The 16090-nt window shown below is 47.3% G+C and overlaps 1 protein-coding gene across 1 annotated transcript in view; it reads right to left on the reverse strand.

Moving 5' to 3' along the window:
• Positions 1-16090, reverse strand: part of LOC130558056 (ADAMTS-like protein 4) — a 29145-nt gene that overhangs the window by 5981 nt on the left and 7074 nt on the right. Inside the window, exons 3-4 of the mRNA XM_057340282.1 lie at positions 15391-15896; positions 14325-15006 (exon numbers count right to left, since the gene is read on the reverse strand). Of these exons, the coding sequence (XP_057196265.1) occupies positions 14325-15006; positions 15391-15896 (1188 nt within the window). The remainder of the gene's footprint in view (positions 1-14324; positions 15007-15390; positions 15897-16090) is intronic.

Raw genomic sequence — 16090 nt, forward strand, 5'->3', positions numbered from 1 at the left:
GTTTTCAGTGTGTTGCTATGCGGTTGCTAGGGTGCGCGGTTAACCCCAAAATCAATGAGATTCTAATCCCTAGATGAGAACATAGCAACCCAATTTTTTTTACATTTTCAAGTTCGTCATCCCAACTATTTTGGAAATAATCACTATACTTTAAGTGTTTTGGCCAACATGCACATTTTTTTTGTCAAACTGCACAATGACTTTAGGACCATACAGGAGCCTCTGCCAGCTAACTTCTTAAGTGAATGAGCGTACAGAGGATATCGTAAATGGTACTTTGGCTAGACAAAGACAAAAAGCACAAAGAATATTTGCACCATTCAACTCGAACCGATTTATTTTATTTCAGATGGTGCGCACCCTTAGAAAGGCCTGTTGGTCGAACATAACATTACATAATTAATATTTATAAGCCAAGTCTTTGAGGCTTGAGGTTTAAACTGCATTATCTGAGATAGCATTCATGTCCATAGCGCAAGCGGTTTACTACTTATGGTTAGGAGTTTGTTTAAATCTCTAACCATAATTATAGGACACAAAAATAAATGCTCGCCATACCAAACACTACTAAACTCCCCACGATCTCTGTATGTTTGTGTGAGAGAGAGCGCATGTGGGGTTAATTTGTGTATCGCTGAAGAATTTGGGCTAAACACTTCTGTCTTTGTTTGGATGCATGTGCGCGTGTGGTAAATCATCAGGAGCGCACACACACACGAACACATGCTTTTTTCATATGTTTTCTATGTGGGTTATAACGTGTATAAGTTGGTGTCTGTGTGTTTTGCAAATACAGTTGATACAGCCTAAATCAGTCATGGATGTGTGCACAGTTAGCATGAATCGTTTATATTTTTGAGGGGAGAGGAGTGCAGATGTTAAACAGTGTTTCTTTACAAACTCCACAAGAAGAGAATAAAAAGTAAGATTTACAGACAAATAAAGGTGAAATGTAAGGCCTCTTTGCAGGGGAACGGAGCGAGTGAACGACTTAATGGCTGTGTGGAAAGAATAAGAGAGAGAATATCGCAGGAAATACCTGCGCTGAACAAATATAGTACAAACGTACACGCATGATCGTTAGTATCAAACTACAGTAAAACGAGAAGTCATCAAAAAATAAACAGTATTAAATTGGATAAATATTCTCTAAAACATAACATAGGTGGAATGCAAAGAAAAGAATAGGAAAAGGCCTGTGTACAAGACAAAATTGCAGCGTATAGCATTTGAACAGGTAATAGACAGCTGTCTGATTCCAGTTCCAGCTGAGATAGGAACTAATTTCCTGACAAATTCCTGCTGTATTGTCCCATATTAGCACCGTGGCCTAAATTCCTCAAAAACCCATAAGAAAATATAAAAACATCTCTGTTTTTCCAAACATTGAAAACTGAAGAATTTGGCAGAATAGTGTGTTACGGTTTGATGGAAAGTAGATCTCTTTGACTTTAGTATGTGGATAGTGGTTAAACAGGCCCATGTCACTGAAAATAGGCTTGAGTCCCAAAGTAAATTTGGTGATGGTAAATTTGGACTGTTAAAGTAACAACTTATAGAAAAAAAATATATTTCCCTATGTAAATCTAAACCTTTCCTCCCTGGAACACAATTGACAGAATATCAAAGCCATTATTTTAATAAAACTTTTTAACAAAAGTTGGACATTTAGTACCATAAAAAGCATTACACAAGTAACTCTATATGACTCATGTGCTATGTCAGGGGTTCCCTAAGTGGGGGTCGCAAGGCCACGAGGGAGGGGTCACAAGATGATTTCCAGAAATCATTTTTTTTATTAATAGAAATAGCGTATGTAACCAATAAGTGTAACAAAATATAAAAATATTAGTTAAGTTAAAATAAAACCAGGCAAATAAGAAGCCATCAGCGTTAGGAATTTCCTCCCCCTCGATCATGACCCCTGAGGTGATTACGTCACATTAACAACATTAGCAACCGCAGGTTAGGAGCAGCAAGTCCATTTACAGCATCACGTTAAACAGTCCCATGTGCACGCAGATTATTTTTCAGGCTTTAAATTTAGGATATTCTTATTTGTCGAAATGAAACGTTGATTAATATCGACCAAAGACAACGCAGGGAGGTGCGAATAGAGGCCAGCATTTGCACAAAGAGGCACATCCATCAGCACTCGAATCAGTTTGATGAAATTTGACCATCTGTAGTAATAGTTCATAGTTTATGTATAACAACAAGTAAAGTAATGAGTAAATAACTATAAAATAATATTATGTTAGACTGTGCTCTTTTGTGTTGTCATTATGCGCGTTTGTGTAGAATAGTTACTTGTGCGCATTTGCGCGCAACGTTTGTATACTTTAACCACCTCCGAGGATAGTGGGGGTCTCGAGTCACTGGCACTGTTATTGTGGGGGTCGCGGGCTGAAAAGTTTGGGAACCCCTGCCCTATGTAATCTGAAGCCATGCAATAGCTCTGTGTTAGGATCAGTTGTTGAAGTTCACCCGTGAGAACTCATCATTGGCTAATTCCTCAGTCTGCATTTCAATCATATGGTAAATTTGAGACGAATTCTCCCCCTTGTTTCATAAAAGACACTGTGAAGAGATTTAGCCTTTGACATGGCAGCGTAAATGTTTATTTAGTGAGTACGGAGAGAGATAAATTCCAGCCTTAGCTCAATGACATTATCTTGAATAGCTTTCAGTTTGTAAATTTCTTTGTCGTTTGTTTGTTTTTCGTCTTCTCTCTTTTCCATGTTTCATTCCTCTATTCTCTCATTCTTTCCATTCAATCGCTCAACTTCCTTCCGTCCTCATTTCTGCTGTATTATTTCACTACACTGTTTCCCTTTATCTGTTTTTCTGCTCTCTCTCTATTTCTGGCGTCCGGAGGGTGTGCGTATGTTTGAAACAGTGCCACCTTTCACTGTGCTATAGTGTAATAGTGTCACACCCCCTACACCCTACTCCTCTATTTCACTTCCTCTAGTGTACTACTCTCAGTTCCCCTGCTCACACACGCATGATAAAGCACACATAGCCTACTCTAACTACAGGTTATCATTTGCTCCAAAATACAACGCTGTACACCCAACAGCATTCCTGAGATATCTAACCTCTAATAAAACAAACACTTACACGCTTTACTTTACATAGCACAAGTAATTGCACATTTTCAATTACCACAAAACCCCACAGGAAAGAAAAATCACAAAAAGATCCCTTTAATATCCCAATGGTTTCCCTGAGACTGCAATGAAAGTAAATGGAGAGAAAAATGAAAGCTTTCCCTTACCAAAAAAACACCAAGTGTCCTATTAGTATACTTGTAAACTAAACATAAGAAAGTATACTTTCAGTCTAGTGCAGTATATTTAATATACTTTAAAGTGTATTTTCATACAGTAACTAAAATTGTGCTAGATTTAGTAAACTTTCAGTACATTCACTTGTTCACTTGTAGTATGGTTGCAGTACAATCGAAAAGCATACCTGTAAACTGAACTGTTTGTAAGTCGCTTTGGATAAAAGCGTCCGCTAAATGACTAAATGTAAATGTAAACTACTTAAGGTTAACTACTCTTACACTAGTTCCCTTTCTGTCGGTCTCTCGACGTTGTGTCGAACCGACAGAATGGGGTTTGTCTTGAGAACCTATCATCTTTTGAGTATTTAGAAAAGGCCAATGAAAATTGGCGAATGAAATTTGCATGCCGGGCTCCTCCCCGGATGTCCGGGTATAAGAGGGAAGCCGGCGTGCTCATTCATTCACCTTTTGTTCTTCAGAGCCTACGCATCTGGTGAGCTTCTCTACGATCTGGGTGATCATTCTTTCTGCTGGAATCTACGACGTGGACAGCGGACGGTCCCTTCCTGCAGTGACTCTCCCCTGGGCGTCTCGGCAGTTCCGGAGGTGTTCGAGCAAAAATTTCCTTTTCTAAAAGAGTAAATTTCTCCAGCGTGGCTTGTCCCGCTGTTCTCATGGGTGCAACACACTCATCGAGGAGAGGGACGGACACAATGCCTGGTTCCAGTACGCTGGGGCAGACGTTGTGGATACGTCCTGCCCGCACTGCGGGTGGTGACGATTCAGACGTTGCGTCACAGGTGGCTGTGTTCCCACGGGACTCAGCCACCACCTCGTTTGCTCCCCGTTCCGTGGCGGCAGGACTACGGCCCTGCCATCCGCTATGGCAAGCAACGAGGGTGATATGAGGATTACTGTGAGCGATAATCCACCAGCCACGGCTCACGGACCGTTCACACCTCGTTTCGCTCGTCTGACCGTTCCCCAAAAAAGACGGTCCGCCGTCTTATTCCTCAATCACGTATTCGGACACGATGCATGATGACGAGATTCTCTTGCAGCATCGGGGGGTGACGTACTGCCATCCGACTCCGACGATTCCTCGGGCTCCCTCCCTCGGGGGGTCGAGCCCAGGAAAAAGCGGATGTCGAGATGTCGGCCATGCTTTCCCGGGCCGCCGTGAGTGTTGGGTTGCAGTGCCCGCACTGCCTCTCCCGGCGCTCGCGGCTGGCTACATGGTGCCTCGGGGTTGAGCGCGGCTCCTAGCCGCGCCCGCCCCCAGTGCCGTGTTTACCGGAAGTGCATGAGGAACTTTGTAAGACCTGAAACGCCCCTTCCCGGCACGTTTCACGTCAAACAAAGTTCTGTCACCCTCTCTTCCCTCAAGGTTGAGACAGCTGGAGGATGCGTCGGTGTCCCTCAGGTGGAGTATGCCGCCGCGGTGCACTCGTGCCCGTAGGTGGCGGCCACTTGGGAGGGCTCTACCTAGACTTCCGTCCAAAGCATGTGGTGTCTCGGCATCTCTGGTGTCGAGAGCTTACATTGCGGCGGACCAAGCTGCCTCCTCTCTCCACGCTATGGCTCCTGCCAGGCCAGGGCGTTGAGAGAGCTCCACGAGGGTAAGACCGACCCAGCGCTTATGCAGGAACTCCGCGCCACCACCGACCTTGCTCTACGGGCGACCAAGGTGACCATGCAGGCCCTGGGTCGGACGATGTCCACACTTGTGGTCCATGAGAAACTCCTCTGGCCAATACTTGCGCAGATGAGTAACGCTGAGAAGGTCCGCTTTCTCGACGTACCCGTCTCGCAAGGGGGGGCTGGTTGGTGTTACTGTCGAGCCGCAGCGGCCCCGCTCACCCCCCGCCCGTCTGGGGGCGCGAGACCCGCACGCGGCCTCCCCGGAGGGTTCTCGACAGTAAGAAGCAGTCTTCCGTGCCGCAACTCGGCCGCCTCGGCCGTCGAGTCCCGTGCACTGTCTGCTTCCCAGCAGCCCTGGTCCTCTTCAACGCCCTCCAGCTCTGGCGCCCCCCACTCAGGCGGCCCCCTGGAGGAGACAGCGAAGAGGAGACCATCGCCCCATCAGCAGCCGCGGGCAGCGGCCGTCATGGGAACACCTCAGGGGGATCGAGGCTACCATTGGGCCCGACCCCAGCCACATCGCTGGGAAGTCGGATAGGGACGGATCCTGCCCCGTCCCTCCATCTGCTGGCCCCCTCCGGGGGTCTGGCGCCCACTTACTCTCAAAAAGGAGAGTTTCCTCTCTCTCTGGGTTACCACAGCCGCTCTCACCCTCTGCACGACGGTGAACGGCAAACTCGATGTTGCGTCATGGCAAAGCGCAATGTCGAGTATAAACACCAGCCCTCAGCACTCTCAGTCAGACAGTGCGTTGAGCTGCGCAGTCGCCAGGCAGGAAAAACGGCAGAGCCGATCTCCTCCCCGGGGGACCTCCCCCGGCAAGGAATCCGTACTGCTAGCCATCGAACCACCCTCTGCGGGGGCAATGAAGCAGATCAGACCTCTAGTCCCCCTGTCACAGTTCTGGGAGCCTGGTCTCAGCTTCCCAGACTGTCAGGCTGGCTGAGGAAGACGATCCGTCTCGGTTACGCGATTCAGTCGCCACACGTCCGCCCAAGTTCCGGGGTTTACCTCAGTCAGAGACAGGGATGCCCCCGTACTTCGGGCGGAGGTCGCCTCCCTTCTGGTGAAGGGAGCGATCGAGCCCGTCCCACCGGCCGAGATGTTCAGCGGGTTCTACAGCCCGTACTTCATTGTCCCCAAGAAAGGCGGAGGGTTGTGCCCTATCTTGGATCTGCGTGTTCTGAACAGGAACCTACACAAGCTGCCTTTCAGGATGGTCACGGAGAAGCGCATCCTGGCATCCGTTAGGCGTCAGGACTGGTTCATGGCAATAGACCTGAAGGACGCGTACTTTCATGTCTCGATCCTCCGTAGGGATTGGCATATCAGTACAGGGTCCTCCCCTTCGGTCTGTCCCTGTCTCCACAAGTCTTTACGAAGGTCGTGGAAGCCGCCCTCCTTCCCCTTAGGGAAGGAGGTGTGGGGGTACTAACTATCTCGACGACTGTCTCAAGTTTTGGCACACTCTCAAGATCTGTTGTGTACACACAGGGACCTGGTGCTCCGGCACCTAGATCAGTGGGGGTACAGGTCAACTGAGAAAAGAGCAAGCTCTCCCCGGCGCAGAGCATCCTCTTTCTCGGTAGGGAACTCGACTCTGTCGTCACGAGCGGCCCCGCTCACCCCCCGGGGGGGGGGCACGAGTCCCACGACGAGGAAGCCCGCACCCTCGCGGCCTCCCAGAGGCAGCGCGACTGACTAGCGCGCCCGGTCAGTGTTGAACTGCCTGAAGATCAGACAGTCAGCGGTCCCCCTGTAACAAGAGGCTCCTGGGATACATGGCATCCTCGGCGGGGGTGGTCCCCCTCGGGTCGATGCACATACGACCGCTCCAACACTGGCTGCAGAGTCAAGTTCCTTGGAGAGCGTGGCACACCGGCAGCAGGCGTATGGTCACACGCTTTTCTGCCGACACACCCTAACCCCCTGGTCTCCATGACCTTCTTGCGGACAGGGGTCCCCTTTGGGATGCCTCCCTGCAAGGTTGGGGTGCCGTGTGCAACGGGCAAGCAGTGTCGGGGCGGTGGATGGGCCCCCGCCTGCGTTGGCATTCAACCGCCTAGAGTTGTTGGTTGTGCTACTTGCATTGAGGACTACCTCTCGTGCAGGGAAGCACGTGCTGGTCCGGTCGGACAGCACAGCTGCTGTGGCGTATTCTTTTACTCACAGCAGCTAACATGACTCGCCTGACGCCTCCTCCTCTGGAGTCAGCAGGTGATCAGCTCCCTGTGAGCCACACACATCCCAGGCGTCCTGAACCAGACAGCCGATGCGCTCTCTCGTCAGTCGACGCCTCGCGGAGAGTGGCGACTCCCTCCCCGCGCAGCCGGCTTATTTGGGGGCAGTTCGGCCAGGCACAGGTGGTCCTGTTGCCTCCCCGGACTCCACCCATTGTCCGCTTTGGTACTCCCTGTCCGAGGTACCCTCGGCACGGATGCCCTTGCGCACAGCTGGCCGCGGGACAAGCGGAAGTACGCTTCCCCCCAGTGAGCCTCATTGCACAGGTCCTGTGCAAGGCCAGGGAAGAGGAGCATCAAGTGGTACTAGTTACGCCCCTTTGGCCTAACCAGGACTTGGTTCTCGGAGCTGAGGCTCTGACAACAACTCCCCCCTGGCCGCTCCCCCTGGCGGACAGCTTCCCCAGGGGAAGGGGCACGTTACGGCATCCCAGGCAAAACCTGGTCTCCATGTCTGGACGGGACGAGGAGATCCTGAGTGACCCACCCCCGGTCCGGTTGGGACGTCACTCAGGCTAGGGCTTCGGCCACTGGGCGGCTATACGCCCATAGGTGGCGCCTCTTCTCGTCCTGGTGCTCTTCTCGGCGAGAAGACCCGCGGAGTTGCTCGGTCGGGTACGAGCTGTCCCGTCCTCAAGAGAGCGGGGGAGTAACCTCTCCCCCTCCACACTGGGAATGTATGTAGCCGCTACGGCCGCTCATCATGACCCAAGTGCTGGGTAGCCTCTGGGACAGCACGGCCTGGTCATTAGGTTCCTAAGGGGCGCGAGAGGGTGACCACCTTTCCGCGCTCCGTACCCTCTTGCGAACTAGGTGGCGGGCCTCAAGAGGCCCTGCTCCCTTCGAGCCTTTCGGAGTTACCGCTCTTTCTCAGTCTTGATAAAGACGGTGTTCCGCATTGCGCTCACCTCCAAGAGGGTAGGGGATCTGCAAGCACTCTCCGTGTCCGCAGATTGCCTAGAACTCGGGGCCGGGATTCTCACGTTATCTTGAGACCCCGCCCCGGCTACGTGCCCAAGGTTCCCACCACTCTCCCGAGAGACCAGGTGGTGAACCTGCAGGCGCTCCCCACCGGGGAGGAAGACCCAACCTATCCGTGCTGTGTCCAGTACGCGCACGGCGCCTCTACTTGGACCGGACGCAGAGCCCAGAAGCTCTGAGCAGCTCTTTGTCTGTTTCGGAGGTCAGCAGGAGGGCTGTCTCCAAACAGAGGCTGGCGCACTGGATCGTGGATGCCCTCGTTAGGGCATACCGATCTCTTTCGCCCCTGCCCGTTGGGGGTGAGGCTCACCCCTCGTGGCTGGCTCAGGGCGCCTCTCTGCCAGACATCTGCAGAGCTGCGGGTTGGGCTATGCCTAACAACTCCGTGAGGTTCTAATACCTACGCGCGGAACCGGTGTCAGCCCGCATCCTGGCAAGGTGTGGGACCGGCAGCCGGTAGGGCGTACGCCTGCGGAAGCCCTTCCCCCTCCGGGGGGAGCAGTGGCGATCCCGCCTCACTTCTTTCCCCTCGGGTAAAGAACAGGCATTCCATCCATCACTAAGCACCCTTCCAGGGGACAGGCTGGGCAGAGCAGCCCTGCCCCCTTAGGCCGGGGAACAGTTGAGTTATCTCCCACATAGCTCTAACCGGACCTAGTGCTCCAGACGTGGTAACCCCCCCTCCGTGGGCTGTTCCGTCTGATGTATCCTCATGAATGGTTCCCACCTTGGCAACCCATGACCTCCCCAGGTGGACTCCCACCTTGCGGTTAACTCCTGCAGTCCGCACATTCCTCCCATGAGTTCTCCCCTGATGGTGAGACCATGTGGTGTCTCCACTAATTCCTCCCTACGGTAGGTAGTGGCCTCTGCAGCGTTTTTCCCCCCGGGGGGGGAATAATGCTTACCCAGTGGCCCGTACGGTGCCGGGCGGCTTCTCGCCATTTAGAGAATTAGGCCTCCGCCCGTGACGGCCGGCGTTAGGGGGCTTCCCAACTTTTTGTGGAAAGCTCTGGGTCCCCCTTCCTCTCCACTGGAAGGTCATAATTTCGCGCTAGCGTGTTCGTCTGACTCGCCCAGGCCAGTCAACGTCGCTCCGCAGAGATTGTGACGCGGCTCAGTGCTGTGGCGTTTTCCATAGGAACCCCATTCTGTCGGTTCGACACAACGTCGAGAGACCGACAGAAAGGGAACGTCTTGGTTACGGATGTAACCTCGGTTCCCTGATGGAGGGAACGAGACGTTGTGTCCCTCATGCCACAACACTGGCCGCCCACCCCAGCGGTCGGGGGAGGATGCTTTAGGCTCCTCAGACCAAAGGTGAATGAATGAGCACGCCGGCTTCCCTCTTATACCCGGACATCCGGGGAGGAGCCCGGCATGCAAATTTCATTCGCCAATTTTCATTGGCCTTTTCTAAATACTCAGAAGATGATAGGTTCTCAAGACAAACCCCATTCTGTCGGTTCGAAACAACGTCTCGTTCCCTCCATCAGGGAACCGAGGTTACATCCGTAACCAAGACGATTTTATACTTAAAAGTACACTTTTATAAACTTAAAGGTGGGCCAATTCCGTCTCATGTACATGTACAATTATACTACATTGATATTATTATACTCTCTACATAAGGTTTAACTTACATATTTAGAATTTTATCGAAGTAGAAAGACTTATTGGTTGTATGGGTTTGCGTTTTAAAAGTGATTTCTCATGAATTTCTTGAATTGTCAAGTCAATCATTTGTATCTATTTGTATCTGTCCTCTAGAATTTTAAAGGAACTGCCTGAAAAATGGAAACTTTACTGAAATATAACTGTAAACTACATCTCTCCCAATAGAGTAACCTTTGAGCAACAAAATGTTCCTCAGGAACTGTGTAATAGTGTGTTTTTGAGATTGCTTTGGTGTCACTGTTGGTGTCAAAACAACTGTTCCCTTGGTGATATTAAGGGAAAGCAGAGGCATAAAAAGTGATGCAGAGACAGAGAAAGAGTTTAGTCTCTCTATGTACTCTCTCTATGTACTGTAAGAAATCTCTCTCAAGTGTTCAGAAGTAGCACTTCCAGTCTAAGTATGTAAGTGTGTCTGCCTGTGTTCTTGAATATCACCATCCACCCAACACTCACTTTAAAACATAGATAAAAAGACAGACATAGATGCGTTGCTATGTTTAGCCCAATAACAAGCATTCAAAGGAACTACTTTTCCTGGGTTTCATCTGTGGAATTTCAATGCCCAGCTGCAACAAACCCTTTGGGTTAAGAAAACCTTACATAATAATTATAAGGGCACTGCGAGTGAATAATGGCTCGAAATAGCTTAAGGTCAAGCTGAGGTACCGTAAGGACATAAAGTCTTTCCCCCTGCTGTCTAAATGTTCTTTAAACCAGAAGAGAGAGACCAGGCTCATGACTTTGGGCCAAATAAATGAAACTCTTTAGCAGAGTACTGTATGTCCCGCTTTAACCAAACCTGGAAGGTACGGCCAGAGTTTGGTAGCACTGATGCCTACCAAGCTTTATTTTGATTGGATAAAGAGTTTCAGAGATGCAGTCTGACATGCATATTTTATACAGTAAGTTAAATTCAGATCATATATGAAAAATGAAAACTTATCTAAACACCATGTAAAAGCTTCTCGTTCTTAGAAAAAAAATGTTGAGGTGAAAAAATGTAAACAATGTTTTACCATAATGGATTTACATTGTCACGATCCCAGTCCATGTTTTCCCTGTGTTTGTGAACTTTTATGTTACTTCCTGTTCTGTGCCATGTTTTGCAGTCCTTTGTAGTTTTTAGTGTTAATTAGTTCCTCCAGGTGTGTCTTGTTATCTTGTTAGTTTCTATGTATTTAAACCCCAGTGTTTCATTTGTCTAGTGTGAGTCCTTGAATGTTTGATCATGGTCCTGTGCACTGGTTATTAATGGATTACTTTAATTCCTTGGTCTTTGATTATTTTGTACTTTGTCGTTTTTATTAAATGTATCTTTACTGCACGTGGATTTGCTGCATCGCCTGTCTTTTCGTTACATACATGGTAGAAACGGACCAATCAACTAAAAATATTGACTGGCAGATCCCTAAAATGGTCAGAGGAGCATTCAGACCAACCCTAGTACATGTGCCAAACGTACATTTTTTTTCCCCCCTGAAGCGGTTCTGGGAATTTATATACCACGGACTCCAATTTCAGAAGAACAGTAAGAAAAGTCTTGCTTGGCCACTAACACGAATGAGCAACAGAAATACTGATGTTGGTCTTAACAAACTCTTCATCTCTGCTCTCTTCAACCGTATAAGTGATGCGATACAAGACAAAAAAATATTGTTCCAATTATAATCCTCGTTGATCTAGCTTTGTTGCCTTCTGCCACGCCACTTGTGTCAGATGTCTTAACTATATAAACCACTTTCACAATGCTGTATTATGACAGAAACTATTGTGAAACGCTAATGCTTCGGTAGAGGGAAAGATAATATGTTTGTTGCAATGTCCTAAAGAATCTCTTACCTCATGGAAATTTGGGCTCTTAAAGGAAATGCTCTGGGTTCAATACAAAAGTAAAGCTTTATTGACAGCTTCTGTTATATAATGCAGATGAAAGTGATAATTCACTGAAAATTCTGTCATCATTTACTCATACTCTAGTCATTTCAAACATGTATAACTTTCTTTCGCAGAACACTAATTTAGAAGAATTTTGGTAACTGAACAGCGGCGGTACCCATTCACTTGCATTGGTTTTGTGGCCATACAACAGAAGTAAATGGGTGCCAGCATCATTTGGTTACCAATTTTCCTCATAATACAGGTGCAAACCCCATCCTCAGAATTGTTTTTTAACATACAAGCTTTAAAGTGATTTTAAACCCTCAGAGATTCTGGTCCCCTTACGTCTTTTATACGTGCATTACTGTAACTGTAACTTTTGCTCTAAGGGACAAGTTAAATTATTTTCTGTGGTCACAAATGTTGTACTGTAAATAGCGCTAACCTTGTACTGATCCCAGAACATTCAGTCAACTACCTAGGGGTTTTCCTGCAACCGAGCCCAGTCCTGAAAAGTGAGTAAACAATCGCATTCAAAGTACTTCAGATAAGAATCGCAAATCACCTAAACTCAACAGACTACACACAGATGACTTCAATAAAAACAAAAATTGTATTTTACTTGCGTGTATCGAAAACATTTAAAAAACCTCTCTCAAAGTGTGTCACTTGTGTTTACTGTATCACCCCACCAACAGCAGAAACCTCCCCACATCAACTTGACCACAGATCAGAAATGACTAACATTGGTTTTGAGAGCTCACGAGCTGCCCTGAGCCGCTGGAACGGCCTGAACTACCGCCCAGGCTGATCCTGGAAAGTTGGATTAAAGGGAAGTGGGTGATTTATGATTTACAGCGATCCGGCCCCGGCCAACATCCATCAGGGGAGTGAGAACGAGGCTCTGCGTAAATGAACCAAGTCGATCTGGAAGGCAAGCGGAAGAAAATGGCTGCTGTGGAGACTGTGAGAGATGGAGAAACCGATCCAGCTGGATGAGGGGAAAATCCATCTATTGATGTGATGAATGCACTTGAGCCCCAGTGGCAAAAAGCGTTTCATGAAATCTGTTAAATAATCAGCTTTAATTACTATTGGCTTCATGTATTTCAGATGAAGCGCTTTCACCAAACCGTGTTTAGAAAGCAGAGATTTTTGAGTCATAGATCTGGGGACTTTCCAATGTGAAAATGTAACCATAATTAGTACAAGTCAAATGTTTGTGTGGCAGTAGATGACAATCTACAACATAGTTATAAGTGAACTTTGGAAGTGTGAAGTTTCGAAAAGACCAAACAGATGATTTATTTCAAATAAGTTTCCCAAATTTCCAAAGTTTTATAGTCAAAGAGGAAGTCCTGTTCAAATTCATGCCATTGGTTATGTCAAAGTCACTGTATCTACATTATTAATGTCACAGTTCAGGACAGACTAATACAGGTAGAGTACAGCGGGCATTGGGACTGTGTGTGTTCCTGTGATGTCATCAGTCAATCAGCACTGTCATGACATAATTTCCTGTGCCTCCAGAGTGATTAGTCAAATGACATTTAGAGCTTAGGTGATTGGCTCAACAATCTGACCATGACTAAAGATGGCAGCAAGTAGGTCATGTACTTTAGGAAGTTTGTCCTTGGTTGGTTGGGATGCTCAAACAAACACCAATGTTTTGATAGCACCAACGATCATTTATATTTTTAGTGGAATGAGCCTACAGCTATCTCTGTTATGCTGGGGAAGAAGAAAATGTCTGAACATAAAGCAGTTCAGGTCATTATGATGTGAATGGTAAAATATTTGGTAGAAGACCAAAATATTAAATCAGCCTGAACCAAAAAAAAAACCCATTAATCCATTTACAAAACCACAGTTAATGGGCCATATTCTACAATGTCCTAGCATTTTTTTTTACCTTAAAGTCCACTTACAAGTTTGGTCAGGATTTTTTGCACAAAAAAGTCTCCACCCTCTTTCTGACCTTCACGGTAAACAGCCCGTTTTTATACTGACTTTTTCATGTACTTAGACCCACCAACTGGTTGTGACATCACAATTTCTGAATGCTTTGTTTGTGTTGTTTGGTTTCAAGAAATTGTCTGTGGGGGAGGAGGAAGCTTTGAATTCTAAATGTTACAGTTCAAATGCTACATAAACCTTCCGTTTGCCTGGTTTACATCCAAAATCCTGTTTTCTACGATACAAGCCCTTTAAAGTTACAGTGTGTCATTTCTGTGCCACTTGTGAAAACACATGGATGCAGGTTTCAGCAGTTTTCTAAAAACTCCTCCATCTGCCCACTCCCAATCTTACTCCATTAGTTGACTCAATGTTGTTGTATAGGGCTGGTTGTGACACTTAACTTTTGATAGCATCAACAGAGTAGTATTTACATTATTCAGGAAAATCAACCTTCAAAAGCTAACTAACAGCTGTTTCTGCATAATGCAAACCAGAAACTTCATATAATTTATATACTGTATATAATTAACTTCATTCCAACAACGGGAATGAGTAAAGATGCTACAAAAGGTGCTCAAAAAAAGGTCTATTACTTCCTTCTGTAAGATTTAGCATGTGTCCTGTTTTGTTTGTATGGTCATTTGTGGTGGTCTTACCTGTAAGCTGCACCTGCGGTACTCTCTGTCCCTCCCAGAGCATTTGTAACTGTGCGCTGGGAGTCCCCATCCCCTCTCGGCCTCGTTTCTGGGTGGCTGAGAACCATTTTGCAGGACCCAGGGTTCAGGGTTGGAGTTTGTGGGTGTTTGGATGTGCGGGAGAGGCAGGCTATACGAGGAAGGCTTTCTGGGAGTTTGTGCTCGATGAATAGTTTGTGTGTAGGAGTGCGGGACTTGGCGAGAAGCCCGGCTGTCGACGCGTCTGTCACGGGCCACGTGAGCATGGCTTTGTCTTTGGGTCAGAGACTGGGAATGGGTGACTCTCTCTCGTCCCCTCATTATTTCCGGTCGTCTGTGCGTCTCTGCATCACTTGGTCTTTCTGCTGCATCATCACCCCTCTCTGTAGTCACGGTAACGGCTTGTGTCTCCATCTCTACCCTGTCTTTTTCTCTTTTCCTCTTCTCTTTTTGTTCTTTGTTGATCTTGGTAACGTCTGTAATGCTTGCTTCTGCATCTTCCTCTGTTTTGTCTTCACGTAAATTGGGATTAACATCTAGAACATCAGGACTGTCTGTGGTGGTGCTGTTGTGGTGGCGCACGTGACGGTTTTGTCTGTGCAGGGGGAGCGAGAAAGGGACCCTGCCATAACCAAACTGTCCGGGGCGAATAGAAGAACTAGACCTGGAGCAAAGAAAGAAAGATGAGTTGCCTGGGAATGCTTCAAAAAGTATTTTGGGACATTTTTGGACATCTTAGCCACACTTAAAATTTCAAACAAAATTAGTATAAAAAGTATAAACTGTAAAACAAAATATCATATAATTGATACAGTACTCAAATTTTTCTACGGTCTACAAAACTATTCATGGCCTTTTCTGCAATGACTTTTATCCAGAAATTTTAAAATATAGTGCAAAAACATTGTTAAATGTGGCCTAAGCGTCCAACTAATTTCACTTTTTGAGGGTCCACTGTATACTTGTGTAAACAGGAAGGTCGTCCCTAGTGGTGACTTATCCTGCTCATCTTCTAATAGACGCTGGAACCCTATTGGTGGAAACTGACCTCCTGCTGCCGCTGCCCACACTTCGTCCCGCACCTTGACTAGATGTCCGTCCAGGAATTCTTCCATACGGAAGAAAAGAAGATGAAGAAGACGCAGCAAGAAATGAAGACGAGCGGTAAACTGAAACTGGCTCCTGACTGGATGGGTCAAACTGTGCTGGCCCAGCACCACCAGCTTCATTTCGGTAGAGGGGTAATGTAGGATTCTGATTGGCTGGGTTAGGTGGAGAAAAAAATTGAGATCTCTCAGCAACCCCCGCCCCATATGGAGGGGACTCATTGCCAGGATACAAAGAGTTGTAGTAGGGTCTGACAGCTGAGATGACACCTGGGTAAGCTGGTCTGTTCCAGACAAGGGGTGGGGTTTGGGGAGGTGGCATGCATTGCCTCCTCCTCTCGGACACACCCACACCACAGGTCTGAGAACACTCCACCCACTCACTCCATGGACCCCACACTCCTTCAAGCCCCTCCTCCTCTGCCTGACGAGACCGCCGTCCAGTCACCTGTAAAAAGAAAGTTAGAAACCTTCCATAATCACATTCATGATGCATATATACATTTTAAGTGTGCAGCAGTTCATCTTTATCTTTATAGATTCTTAAAATAATGCCAAATTGAAGTTAAAATCTGTAATTTTTGGGAGTTAAAAATAAACAAAAATCAGTTATTATATACATAAAACATCAGTGTTGTCTCT

The sequence above is a fragment of the Triplophysa rosa genome, linkage group LG8, assembly GCF_024868665.1.
Source record: "Triplophysa rosa linkage group LG8, Trosa_1v2, whole genome shotgun sequence".
Taxonomy (NCBI): domain Eukaryota; kingdom Metazoa; phylum Chordata; class Actinopteri; order Cypriniformes; family Nemacheilidae; genus Triplophysa; species Triplophysa rosa.